This window comes from Danio rerio, chromosome 16, assembly GCF_052040795.2.
Source record: "Danio rerio strain M-AB ecotype USA chromosome 16, GRCz13ab, whole genome shotgun sequence".
Taxonomy (NCBI): Eukaryota; Metazoa; Chordata; class Actinopteri; order Cypriniformes; family Danionidae; genus Danio; species Danio rerio.
The window spans coordinates 24,466,606-24,480,000 of record NC_141036.1 but is presented as its reverse complement, the minus strand read 5'-3'; the positions used below and the strand labels follow the sequence as shown (position 1 = coordinate 24,480,000).

Below are 13,395 nucleotides of genomic sequence, written 5' to 3'. Positions count from 1 at the left end.
AGAATTCTAGGGATGTAACAGTACATATATGTGAACATACGTGCTGTATGAAAATATATGATTCATAACAAATCTTGATTTTGACATTTGTTACAAATAAAAACAAAGAACAGTTTGTTAATCTTTCTGGAGTTTAAAGTTTTTGTCATGCTTTGATCTGTAGTAAATGGGAAGAAATTAACATGTTTGATTGCAGTCAGAAGAACTGTATACAGTGATCAGTTACACCACACCAAAGAGCATCGAAACAGCAATAATTATTTAAATTCAGCAGCAGCAGCAGGATCTGAGAATATAACAGCTTATCTTCAAAAATCATGTCTATGGTGTGTTGCAGGCATGGGGTTCTGTGTCTATGTTGAATGAGTCCCTTATTTCTAATCTGGGCTGCATCTGCCAGAGCTTCAGTGCAGAAGAGCTTGGAAACCTCAGCATTGCCTCGCTGGACACATTGGAGATACTGGCCAACTGTAACTTTACACAGACACAGGTAATTCAAGCATAAATACATTCAGTCAATATCTTTAAAAAAAAAAAAAAAGTCTATATGAAAGGTTTTTTTTGTAATGCCATTGTTTAAAAGATGTTAGTAAGAATTTAAAAGTTTTGAAGTGAAATGTTTTTAAATGTATCAGATGTGCCAGAAAGAAAGATCTAATTCAAATAAATTTGATAAATTTGCACAAAAATAAGCTGTGGCCAAAAAAACAGTTGTCAACATTTATATTAATAAAAAATACTTAAAACGTATTAATACTTAACAGATTAAGCAGCAAATAAGCCAGTAATACTCAAATTAAAATCATTTTTGAAAGATTTGTGGAGCATTTGCTTGACTGCAATATTCTGAGTAGACATTTAGAACATGTTTCAGAGAATAGAATAGAATAGAATAGAATAGAATAGAATAGAATAGAATAGAATAGAATAGAAGCACATTTTTAAAATATGTTTATAAGATCTGTACACAGGCATAGTATTTCTATTTTGTTAAAAATGAAACATGCCAGCAATAATGTAATCAATGCAAGCAAAAATGTGGTAGCTACTTGTTATAGTAGTTATAAGTTATAGTAGCAGGAAGGAAATCCTTCATTCATTCATTTTCTTTTCAGCTTAGTCCCTTTATTAATCCGGGGTCGCCACAGCGGAATGAACTGCCAACTTATCCAGCACGTTTTTACGCAGCGGATGCCCTTCCAGCCGCAACCCATTTCTGGGCAAAATCATGTTATAAAAATGAATGGACTCTTTTCACAATTATTATGATGCTGTTTAATGGTCATCAGCATCCTAAATCCTTGAAGGTTTTTAATATTTAGAGTTTAAAATGTATGTACATTTATATGTATTTACATATATATTATATAATCTTTGCATCAAATTACAAAAAACAAATTACCGTATATGCTGCCCTAATGCCATGTCAATGGGCAAGATAGTTAATCTGTTATTATTATCTTTTCTGGCAGCCATTATCAATCTCACACAGTCTCATTTTTCTTTTTCTGAAAGTTTTAATAACACTATCGTTAAGTTTTCTTTTATTATTAGAGCAAATAGAATTGTAAAAAATAATTTGTTGTACTTTCCCTTTTACTGCACTCTAAGTTTACTCACCTATGACAAATTCCACTGCAGAGAAACCTGAAAATGTGAAAAGAATCCACTGGCAATGGAATTATCTTTACAAGATATTTTTCTAACATATATAAATCAAGCAGATAAACAAGCATAAATACTGAAAGTGGTTGATTTTGCAGCGGGCAGCAATCTGGCAGGCTTTTCAAAGAACAACTGGAATGAATGTGTCTGGTCTTGGAGAACTGGAAACAGCTGGTCTGGGACAGTTTATCTGTGGTCTACAACCTGCCCAGATTGATCTGCTCAATCCTCTCAGCTTCAGGTAGACATACTAGCACATTTAGTTTTTTCTTTTTCAATTTCCAAGTATGTTTATATAGACTAAAGTCTACCTCAACTGGCTTCAACAGGGAAGCAGTAGAGGTGGTGGGTCGCACATCTTGCCCACCGAACATTTTGGACCGTCTCAAGGAAAAGACAGTGGCTGTGTTTGGAAAGCCAGAAAACTGGACTGAAGCTCAGATCTGCATAATGGGGAACATCATTGGTGAGGAAATTTACCAGTGGATTACGCTTAAATACTTACATGTTGAAGTTTGAAATGTTAAAAACTGCCTGTGTCATTGAATGCCTCTCTAGCTGGTCTAAACGCTGTTGAGATGAGCCGTCTAAATCCAACCGTCTTGCCTTTCATTCAGCCTTCTGCAATCCCTCTCATACCTGGGGATCGTTTGGCTGTAAGTTCACAGTTTTTTTTTTAAAAATATAGCATATGTTACCTTAAGGTAGGGGTGTCAAATTCAGTTCCTGGAGGGCCGCCATCCTGCACAGTTTAGTTCCAACCCTGCTTCAACACACTTACCTGGAGGTTTAAAACAAGCTTGAAGGATTAAATTAGTTTGACCAGGTGTTTTAATTATAGTTAAAACTAAACTCTGCAGAGCTGTGGCCCTCCAGGAACTGAGTTTGACATCTGTGCCCTAAGTTATCATCATATATACTCTGAACTAAAGTTGGTTTACTATGAAAAGTAGACCAGAAAACCATAGCGCTTCTATGTTGAATAGTTCCCAATTTTAGTTGGTCTACAAGTTTTTTTAAAAATGTGTTTAGACGCTGTCAGTGAGCCAGCTGAAGGCTTTGGGTCCTGACAACGCTGCAATGGTGACAGATACTCAACGCGTGGGGCTAAAGGTGGATCAGAGGGCTGCTCTGGATGAAGCGGTGGGTTTGAAGACTGCACGTGCTGATGTGCCTACTGGAACCTCCACCGGAAACTCCACTGGAAACTCAAATCCAAGCTCTGGTGGATCAGGAGCACAGCCACTGAAAGGAGGTGAGAAACAGGAGGGGGTTGAGGAAACCGATTTGATGACAGTTATCTAGAAATTGACCCTGCAGTTATTTAAAAAGTTAGTTCATGCCAATATAGAAATTTTGGTCACACTTTATTTTGATGGTATATTTGTTAAATTTAAGTTAAATTGCATCTACATGCCAACTAATTCTCATTACATAGACTGTTAAGTTGGGCATGGGGTGAGGGTTAGTGTAAATTGACATGTACTTGCAAAGTTTTTTATAGTTAGTTACATGTCTGTTTAGCAGCAGTATCAACAGATATTAAGCAGACAGTCTACTTATACTCAAATAGACCATCAAAAAAAAGTTACAGGAATTCTGTCACCCATTTACTTACCCTCTATGAATATATTTATTAAAATATCTGAGATGTCTTTCTCTCTTTTGAAAATCTGTTCTTTCAAAACTCTTGACACTTCAAAACATTCATAAAGAGATGAAAATAAATCTATAAATCAGTTAGTTTTAAAGGTAGTTTACACCACTATTTTAACATACATGAGAAACATTAGAATCTGTATATTTCCCACACATTGATAGATTCAGTTTTGCTTAATGATTTTAACCTAGAACTTTACAATAAATATTAGTGTTGCTATAATTTCTGTTTGTATTATGTTCATTTTTAAAAGTTTTGTTGAGCGAGTTGACCACTCTGGTTACTAAAGTAACCCTAGGGGAATTGAAATGCTATAGTGGAATTATTCCACTTATAGAAATTTCCTTCAGAAAGCCAATCTTCTGAAAGAGAATGTAAGCAGGCCAATGAAATGCCAAATGAATTGACAGTGACAGCTTGCGCACCTGATGCTTGTGCCAATCACTTTAGCAACAAAAGCACAGCGAAAGTAAGAAGATACATCCTTTTTAAGCTGAAGAGACTGATACGTAAAGCTAAGGGACAATCATTATGGCTATGAAATATAGCATTTCTGTTCCCCTCCTCGGGGAACGAGGGTTTTTTTAGTAACCAGAGTGTTCCCCTTCAGATGGGGAACTCCAATGCTAAAGTGGAATTATTCCACTCATGTGAAATATCTGAAAAAACGCCATAATGACTGCTCCCTACCTCCGCCTCTGATAAGGATTTAGATATATTTTTCGGGAGCCGCAAGTATATAGATAATTTCTAAGAATTTAATACGACAGTTGGTTGGGAAAGCGTGCAGTCCCAATAGGGAGGATGCTGGGGAGGCCACCTGCTACCCAAATGGGGAGATATGATGGCAGAATATATGGACTAGCCCTGAGAAGCGGGAGTACGTATATAATAAGATGGTTAGCGTAGAGGGAAGACATGGGTCCTACTGTTAGCGGGGACTGCTATGTGGCTGAATAAGCATATGTGATCGCCTATTGGGGATCACGCGTAGCGGGCACCTACACCCAAAACGCGGGCTGTCCAGAGGGCATATCTACAACGTAATGGCCCAGCGAGTGACTCCTCCAATGAGTTAGTGCTGGGGGCCTCAGAGCAATCTGCAGGACTCACATAAGCGGGGAACTTTACTAACAGAGTGAATAAGCGCACGTATCTCCGTGTTAGGGAGAATGGCGTGTTTCAATACCTTAACCGAGTTGTTTCCTCAATCACCAAGGGTTACCTAATACCCTTGAGGAAACTGGCTCCACTCGCAGATTGTAAAACCTTGCAAATGTATCAGGTGTTACCCAGCCCGCAGCTCTACAGATGCCCAAGAGGATGCGAGGCTCTGAGTGGAGTGTGCACGCACTCCTGGGGGACACGGCTCCACTATCTAGGGGGCCAGCCTCTTTTTTGATACGGCACTTCCCTGCTTCCGACCACTATAACAGACAAAGAGCTGCTTAGATGATCTAAAGCTCTGAGTGCGGTCCAGAGAAATTCGCAAAGCGCAAACCGGACAAAGTAATGAAAGGGCTTGGTCTGCCTCCTCCGGGGGCAGCGCTTGCAGGCTCACTACCTGGTCTTTAAATGGTGTGGTAGGAACCTTGGGCACATATCCCGGGCAGGGTCTTAGGACAACGTGAGGCCCGGCCCGAATTCCAGGCACGAGTCACTGACCGAAAATGCCTCCAGGTCCCCGACACTCTTAATTTATGCCAATGCAACCAGAGCTGTCTTCAAGGACAGAAATCTAAAAGATACTGAGTCGAGTGGTTCAAAGGGATCTGTATACAGGTTCATGAAAATGAGGGCGAGATCCCAAGAAGGCATGAGAGGGGTGCGAGGTGGATTAATTCGCTTAGCACCTCTGAGGAACCGGATGATGAGGTTATGCCTTCCCACGGTGCTGCCAGCCACCGCGTCATGATGAGCGGAGATGGCAGCCACGTAAACCTTGAGTGTGGAGGGTGACAGCCTGCTCTCCAACTTCTCTTGGAGTAAAGAAAGCAAAACGCTGATATGGCAATTTCGGGGGTCTTCTCATCGAGAGACGCACCATTCAGTGAATAGACTCCACTTAAGGGCAGAGGCGCGCTCGAAGCGGGCGCTCTAGCCTGAGTGATGGTATTAACCACCGCAGTCGGTAGGTTACCTAAGTCTTCCTCGCTTCTAAGGACCACAAAGATTGAGGCAAGGGTGCCAGATGGTGCCCTGTCCCTGAGAGAGTAGGTCCTCTCTCAAAGGGATCTGCCAGGGGAGGGCCGTCGCAAGGAGGGAGACATCCAGGTCTGGTTGGGCCAGAGGGGTGCATCTAGCAAGACCTGCTCCTCATCCTCCCTGACCTTGCACAGTTACTGCGTGAGCAAGCTCACTGGGGCCAGTGCATCCGTGCAGAGAGAGCCCTCGGTCATGGAAAAAAACCATTGATAATGAGTGTTCTCGAGGGAAGCAACAGAACGATCTGTGCTTCCCCGTATCATGCCCATATCAGCTGGACACATTTCGGGGTGGAGTCTCCATTCGCCGGGACGTAAGGCTGCTGTGAGAGCGCGTCGGCTGCACAGTTGAGCTCGTCTTGAATGTGAATGGCGTGCAGCGAAATCAGTAACATGACTAGACGCTTGTCCTAGAGGCACTCCGGCCTGTAGGAATGATCATAAGCCAGTCGTGAAGTGGTCTCATATAGAGTAATCCGAGCGGTGTAAAGCAGCTGCAGATGCCATATGCCCCAGGAGCCTCTGAAAAGATTTAAGTGGGACCACTATTTTGCTGTCAAACTCTCTCAGACAGTTTAGCATAGCTGAGCGTGCTCTCCGGAGAGGCGTGCTGTCATGGTGACCGAGTCCAGCTAAAGCCTAATAAAAGAGATCCTCTGCACGGGGGTGAGTTTGCTCTTTTCTCGGTTGACATGAAGCCCCAACAGGTGGAGGTCCCAGAGCACCTTGTCTCTGTGCATAATCAATTGCTCCTGAGAGTGGTTTTTAGCGGTCCTACATTCTCGCCGAATGACTTGAGGTCCGTGAAGCTCAGTCGGATGCAGTGCAGGGCTTGTAACAAGCCTGGGTCGGAACCACCCTTGTGCACCCAATCAACACGCACACCCTGGCTGCTCGACCATCAAGGGAAAGAAAGAGATGGGAGGCTAGATTACTCCTCCACATACACCCATCTTGTCGGTCTGGCTGTGGGGCTGGGGGATAAACCATCTCTAGGCTCACGGCCAAAGCAACCCCTGAAAGCACCGTTATCATGTCTGATTCTAGATCCGCCGCTGCGCTCGCTCCTGAGGGGAGGGAGCGGAGGGAGGTAATCTTTCATTAGACAATGACAATGACGCAGCGGTGGACATCTGAGCCTCTGTGTCATCAAGTGAGAGGGTGGAGCCATCCGAGGACAGAGCACTTCTCTCACTCGAAGCGCGAGCGGTCCGCAAGTCCAAGGGTGGCAGATTTACTCCCACTGACATGCAACAGACATGCCGCCGCAGTGACGGCATAGACTGCCCACGAGCAGCGCATTAACAAGCTGGACCCCAGACATGCAACGCAGTGCTCGTGCCCATCATCCGGGGACAGAAAACCACCGCATCCAGAAATGCACGGTCGGAGCGACGTCCTGAAAAGGACGCGCTGCATGACTGTGTTGCTCTTTTAGGTGAAATTTCAATTTACAAACCGGTCTGGAGGACCGGATCCAAAGACACCAGGCAAGGGAGAAACCCAGCTCGACCATCTGTCGCCACATGTATCACGCTATGGACCGGGGGACCGCTCTTGTTCGCTCAGAATCGCTTATGATCAGCAGGAGGAACCCTCATTGACTCTCTCAGAAGGCTGTGAAGTCTCTGAAGAAAAAAGAATGCATCTTCTTACTTTCACTGTGCTTTTATTGCTAAAGTGATTGCAACAAGCATAAGGTGCACAAGCTGATGCTGCCAATTCATTTGGCACTTCATTGGCCCATTTACAATCTCTTTCAGACGATTGGCTTTCTGAACGAAATTCTCATAAGTGGAATAATTCCACTATAGCATTGGAGTTCCCCATCCGAAGTAGAACTAAAATACATAATACATAGTCTGTAATATTACCATTTAGTTTTATTTATGGCAACTATTAGCCTAGTTTACACTTTTTCTGGATGAAATTATAAAATGTAGTGATTCATAAATGTGACTTATCTGTGGAGGTTTTTGTGATGTTAATATGACAGAATTCAGATGTAACTTAAGGTCTGAAAACGGTTTTCAAGACTTGTGAAAACTATTTACCTAGCGTTGTAAATTAAATAACAGTTTTTCTTCCAAAAATTTGACCAAGGAAGTTGGGGGGCTAAAGATTTGTTGTTTTACTCATTTATAGCATGATGGGTAGTCAGTTTGCATGAATTCTGTAACAGATGAATTCTTAAACAACAGGTTTCAAATATTTTTAATTAAAAAAAGGATTAACTGCCTAACAACTGGTCCTTTTATATAATTTTATTAGCTATTGTTAATACTGCATCATTCTGTTCTCGGTGTAACATTTTTGACTATTTTGCTGAAAAATAAACAATAAAATGTTGTTGTGGTGTTAATTATTTGTTTATCTTCTCCAGGTGCCACAGTTGAGAGCATGGCAGGATCCGTCCTCCTCGTGCAGGTCATTGTGCTGGTGTTGATCGGATATATTTTCTAAAGAAAGAATCGGTCAAAGGTTGAAACACTCAGAGGCAGTAGATTAGTATCTGGCCTATAAGAAATATTATAATTGCTATATTCAAAGGTCACTGATGGCTCATTTAAACTCAGTGATCAGGCTAAAGCCAAAGATAGTGCGATAGAGATGGTGGTTTGATTCAAATTAGTCTAGCCCATCTTTAACTATTGAAATGTATTTAGAGAGAAACTATATTTGATAATACTGCTATTTAGATCACTTTAAATGCAAATTAACTGTTAATATTGTATGAGAGACATTAAACACTGTGCACAAATCATTATAATGTATCTAAGATGCAGTTTTGCTATCAATTATTGAATTCCAGTAAAATGTTTGTATATAAAGTGGCGGTTCTTAACCTTTTATTGAAGGAAACCCCTATTTTAACATTCAAAATCCTGAACAAACACTCAGATGCTTAACAAAACCCCTAACAGACAAGAATTTAAAAATCAGTTGTTTTTAATATTTGCAATACTTGCAAAAACTTAGTCAACATTAATATATTCATATTTTAAATTGGATGGTTGACATGATTATTTATTTATTCATTCATTTTCTTTTCGGCTTAGTCCCTTTATTAATCAGGGTACACCACAGCAGAATGAACGGCCAACTTATCCAGCACATATTTTTACGCAGTGGATGGCGTTCCAGCTGCAACCCATCTCTGGGAAACACACTCATTCACACACATACATTATGGGCAATTTAGTCTACCCAATTCACCTATTCCACAAGTCTTTGAATTGTGGGGGAAACCGGAGCACCCAGAGAAAACCCATGCGTACGCAGGGAGAACATGCAAACTCCACACAGAAGTTGACATGATCATAATAAAAATATATTATTTTGTATTTAGAAAGCACAGCTTATCTTTGTTTAACATTTGCAATAGTGCATAAAAGCTCAGTCTAACTTTAGCTTTTATGTGAACAAAAACTGTAGACAGGCTGAATGAAAATGGAAATCCACATTCTGACAGGTGGTTCTTACCTAAAGGCCAAAATGCAGGTAGAAATATGCTTAATTTCTCAGGGATTTCATGTTACTCTTTTAATCATTAATAAAATGTTCAAATAAATTGTGAATAATTACTTTTTGTTATCAAATTTTTGTTTCATTTGTCACCCTCAAACCTTAGGGTGGCCCATTTATATGGATACACCCTAATAAAATTGGAATGGTTGATAATAACATCTTGTTTGTGGCACATTAATATATGTGAGGGGGCTTGTAAATAACTCATGAAAGAATAAAGTAAAGTTAAAACCAATCACACCATTGTTTTTTCTTGTGAAATTCCCAATGAGTTTATTAATGTGTATCCATATAAATGGCCCACCCTGTATAGCGGCCTCCTCATGAATCTTTGGTCAACCCGGATGGAAACCACTGGTATTAGAGGTTGTTCTTTGGTAATATTATTTAATACCCAGAGATGAGGTTAACAAAGCTCTGTCTTTAAGTTTGATATTTTAGACAAAAATGTCATACCAACTTTTTTATCAGATGAACAACATAAGAGGCTGCATAAAATAAGTTATGAAAATGACTCGAAATGGGAATGTCACCTTATTTATCATCAAAAAGTAAAAAAAAGAATTGTTTTCCTAAAAATGTTGATCTCCTCACCTTAAGCAATACAAGATGTAAATGACATGTTTTTTTTTTTTTCTTCAAAAGAACATTAAAGACTACCTGAATATATATTATACCTGAAACTGTGGTTCTTAATTGATTTCTAAATGATTTATACATGCAAACAAACAGTGACTGGCATTTCAACAGTCAAAATCATACACATCACATATGACCACATACACAGCAAGAACAAAAACATAGCCAACGTCTTTCGAACGTCCCTAGCTGATAGCCCATTTACATTAGTAGTAGTTTATTCTCATATTTATCACATGACTATCTGCATCATTATCTGGATCAGTGTTTCCCAACGATGTTTCAAACTCTTCCTAATCAAACAATCCAGAATCAACTCATCAGAAAATTAGAAGAATTTCAAAAACCTGAAATGAATGGGTCATATTAGGGGGACATCTAAAATGTTTACTGTTGATGAGCCACCAGGAACAGGACTGGGATCAGGAATATAAGTGCAAAAAGCAGTTCTCACTGTCGCTCCAACGCCTCCTTGTGAGGAAATAAACTGCTCCAGAACAGGCTGTTCTACAGTTCAGTGAGCCTCAGAACTTAATGTTTCTCTTGGATGCTACCAGACTACCCTACTACTACAGTATTGTTGTTGCTGCATGTTTTACTTGCATACACTAAATGCTTGCACATGCACAGTTGAAGTCAGAATTATTAGCCCCCATTTATTTTTTTACGTTTTAAATATTTCCCAAATGATGTTTAACAGAGCAAGGAAATTTTCACAGTATGTCTGATAATATTTTTTCTTCTGGAGAAAGTCTTATTTGTTTTGTTTCGGCTAGAATAAAAGCAGTTTTTAATTTTTTCAACACCATTTTAAACTTAATATTATTAGCCCCTTTAAGCTATTTTTTTTGACAGTCTACAGAACAAACCATCATTACACAATAACTTGCCTAATTACCCTAACCTGGCTAGGTAACCTAATTAACCTAGTTAAGCCTTTAAGTCACCTCAAGCTGTAAGTGCCTTAAAAATATATCTAGTAAAATATTATGTAGTCATCAGGGCAAAGATAAAATAAATCAGTTATTAGAAATGAGTTATTAAAACTATTATGTTTAGAAATGTGATGAAAAAAATATTCTCCATTAAACAGAAATTGGGGGAAAAAAACAGGCTCTAATAATTCAGGGGGGCTAATAATTCTGACTTCAGCTGTATGTCTAAAATTGACACAAGGAACGCTGGTCAATCCTTTTATTGATTCAGTGTCCTCTTTTGTGTTAAGCACCTTCCTGCAGTGGCTGGTGTGTGTCCAAGTAGCTCTCTCTGCCGTTTCCACTGCTGTGTGCTTTATCAGCAAGGCCTGGGATGGGCTGTTTCAACCTCTTGGACTTCTAATGTTTCTTCTCGAGTCCTTGACCACCACTATGTCATCATGCAAGACTTTCAGCTGTAGTCTGAAAAGTTTTTGATCAACCAGCTGAGATATTTACATTTATTCATTTAGCAGATCCTTTATTTAAGGCCACTTATGAATGAGGGTAAAAGAAGCACTTCAGATCACCACAGAGCACCAATATATAAATGCCAATACAAGTCAAAGTTATTTTATATATTTTATTATTAAATCTTTGTAATAAAATGTGTATTTAGGAAAGTGTCTGGTGCACATGGAGAGGAAAGAGTGTGTCCTGCAGGTGCTTTGTCAAGCCCACTCACCTGTGTGAAGCACAATCAGAATTGCACAATATTTCCCCAGATATAGTTGTGGTTCTAGTCCCAATCTCAAATGGATTCAAGTTACTTTCTGCTCTTTTACTCTTTCTCATGTTTTTCAAAACAATAAGCAGTTCATTAAACCATGACAGACCTGTTTGCTCACAACACTTCACCCCACTTTCTGCAATCTAAATACATGTTTTTGCAAATCACAGCCCAAAAATTGTTTTAGGGAGTATTGTGGCCTACATGATCTATAATCAGACTTTGGTCTTAGTCACATCTGATAGTTTTTTTATATACAATTATTTTTATGGGGTTTCACCTTTAATTGATAAAACAGTAGAGAGTGTGAACAGGAAAGCATGGAGAGCAGAGTCAGGGGAAGGATTGGCATAGAGGTAGGAATCAAACTTGTGTGTCAGCACACTAACCTCTTACACCACTAGGGTCGACGACTGGTTCTTAATTTCAAATAAAACCAACATCAGAGCAGGAATAGCAGCTGATAGTTTGATGAGTTATTGACTACACTCACTGTACACAACTTTGACAAGGGGTTCACTTGTATTGTCTGTCCATGAGCATCGTTGCTGCTGTTGTTCCTAGTCCACATTCTTCCACCAAGCATCGTCAGTTTGTGCCAGCCTGTTGAGCTTAGAAAATTCAGTAAGCTTTACAATCATCTAATTTTCTGTGCATCGAATATATATTTGTAATGAGGCGGCACAATACATCGTTTCAGCATGGATATCACAATATGTGTGTCCGCAATAATCACATCGCAGTAAATGCAAGAGTTGGGATTATAGTTGAACAGCATAACAATTGACAGTACATGAGATTGTTCGTTGCAAAGTATAACTATAATAGTGTGAGACTTTATCATCGGCGTGTGTTTGAAAGACATTTCAAAGTATAAGCATTAGGGCACAAAAGAAATAAATTTGTAACTTTAATAAAGAGTTATTTTACTGAATTATTATGACTACAAAGACTGTACAGTGTTATTTAGCATTTCATTATCCAATTTCTGTACCTGAATACTGTTTGACTTTCAGGAAATCCATAAAGCACTGTTTATTTAACTTTTTTTTCGCTCTTTTGTAATTATTCTTGCTCGACTCACTCCCTTCCAAAATCATCCCAATCAATCTAAATGAAGGATTTCTTTCCAAATAGATCTATTCTAACCATCTGGTGAAATTGTATTCATCTCGTTATATACTTATTGCAGAAAAACTAAATACCACAATATCAGATTTTTCCAACATCATGCAGCCCTAATTGTAAACTTGTCTATATAAAGCAGAGATGCCCAAACTAGCGCCCGTGGGCCAAAGTTGTCCCTTGGTAACTTTTGATTTGGCCCACTGTACCATCTGAGAAGAGAGGGTGAATGACAGGTGTTTATTTATTTAGATTTAACAGATTTTCTGTTAAATCATTAGTTCTTAAATCATTTCTGATTTAACTTGACATTTTGTTTGTTTTATTGTTGAGCTATAGAAACGCTCACTGAAATTAAATGTTTCACTGAAATGTTGTAAATAAATGAGATTTTCTTGTTTTTTATGTAAATACTGACACTTGACTGATAGAGGACAATGCACAAGACATCCGCAACTTTCCTAGTGTATGCAGCATTGAACTCCATTGTGTTACCACATGAATTGTTTGTTTTTATTGTAATAAATTCATTACAGGATATTATAATGCATTAGGTAATTTGATTAAAGCCCTTTTTGCTATTTATTTTCAAATATTAGGAAATTATCCATGGCAACTTTAATGAAATACTGTTTGCTAAATGTACCTTCGGCCCAAAACACTCAGTCAAGTTTGTTTTTTGGCCCTTAACATAAATGTTTGGGCACCTCTGATATAAAGCCAATCGCCTGGAACCATATTAAGTAGGCATTCTGTAATCAGTAAATAAAATTGTGTGAGGTTAGTTGAGGTGCTCCGATCACTTGAAGCCATATCAGCCGATACCAATCACCAATTACAGGGTCTAATTGAAGCCTTTTATTAATCATG

General features: G+C 39.2%; 1 protein-coding gene and 1 long non-coding RNA gene across 6 annotated transcripts in view; one reads left to right on the top strand and one right to left on the bottom strand.

The window, feature by feature from the left end:
* The window catches only part of otoa (otoancorin), a 29,932-nt gene extending 20,832 nt beyond the window's left edge, over window positions 1–9,100 (top strand). For all 4 annotated transcript variants that reach the window (XR_015511305.1, XR_015511304.1, XM_087286910.1 and 1 more), the window contains 6 exons: window positions 338–490; window positions 1,764–1,906; window positions 1,995–2,131; window positions 2,224–2,321; window positions 2,698–2,920; window positions 7,913–9,100. Coding sequence is in view for 2 of the 4 variants with exons in the window: in XM_087286910.1 (XP_087143036.1) it covers window positions 338–490; window positions 1,764–1,906; window positions 1,995–2,131; window positions 2,224–2,321; window positions 2,698–2,920; window positions 7,913–7,992 (834 nt within the window). In the remaining 2 variants the exon portion in view is untranslated. The remainder of the gene's footprint in view (window positions 1–337; window positions 491–1,763; window positions 1,907–1,994; window positions 2,132–2,223; window positions 2,322–2,697; window positions 2,921–7,912) is intronic.
* LOC101883647 (uncharacterized) overlaps window positions 1–13,395 on the bottom strand; it is a 713,507-nt gene that overhangs the window by 621,727 nt on the left and 78,385 nt on the right. The gene's annotated exons all lie outside the window — the stretch shown is intronic.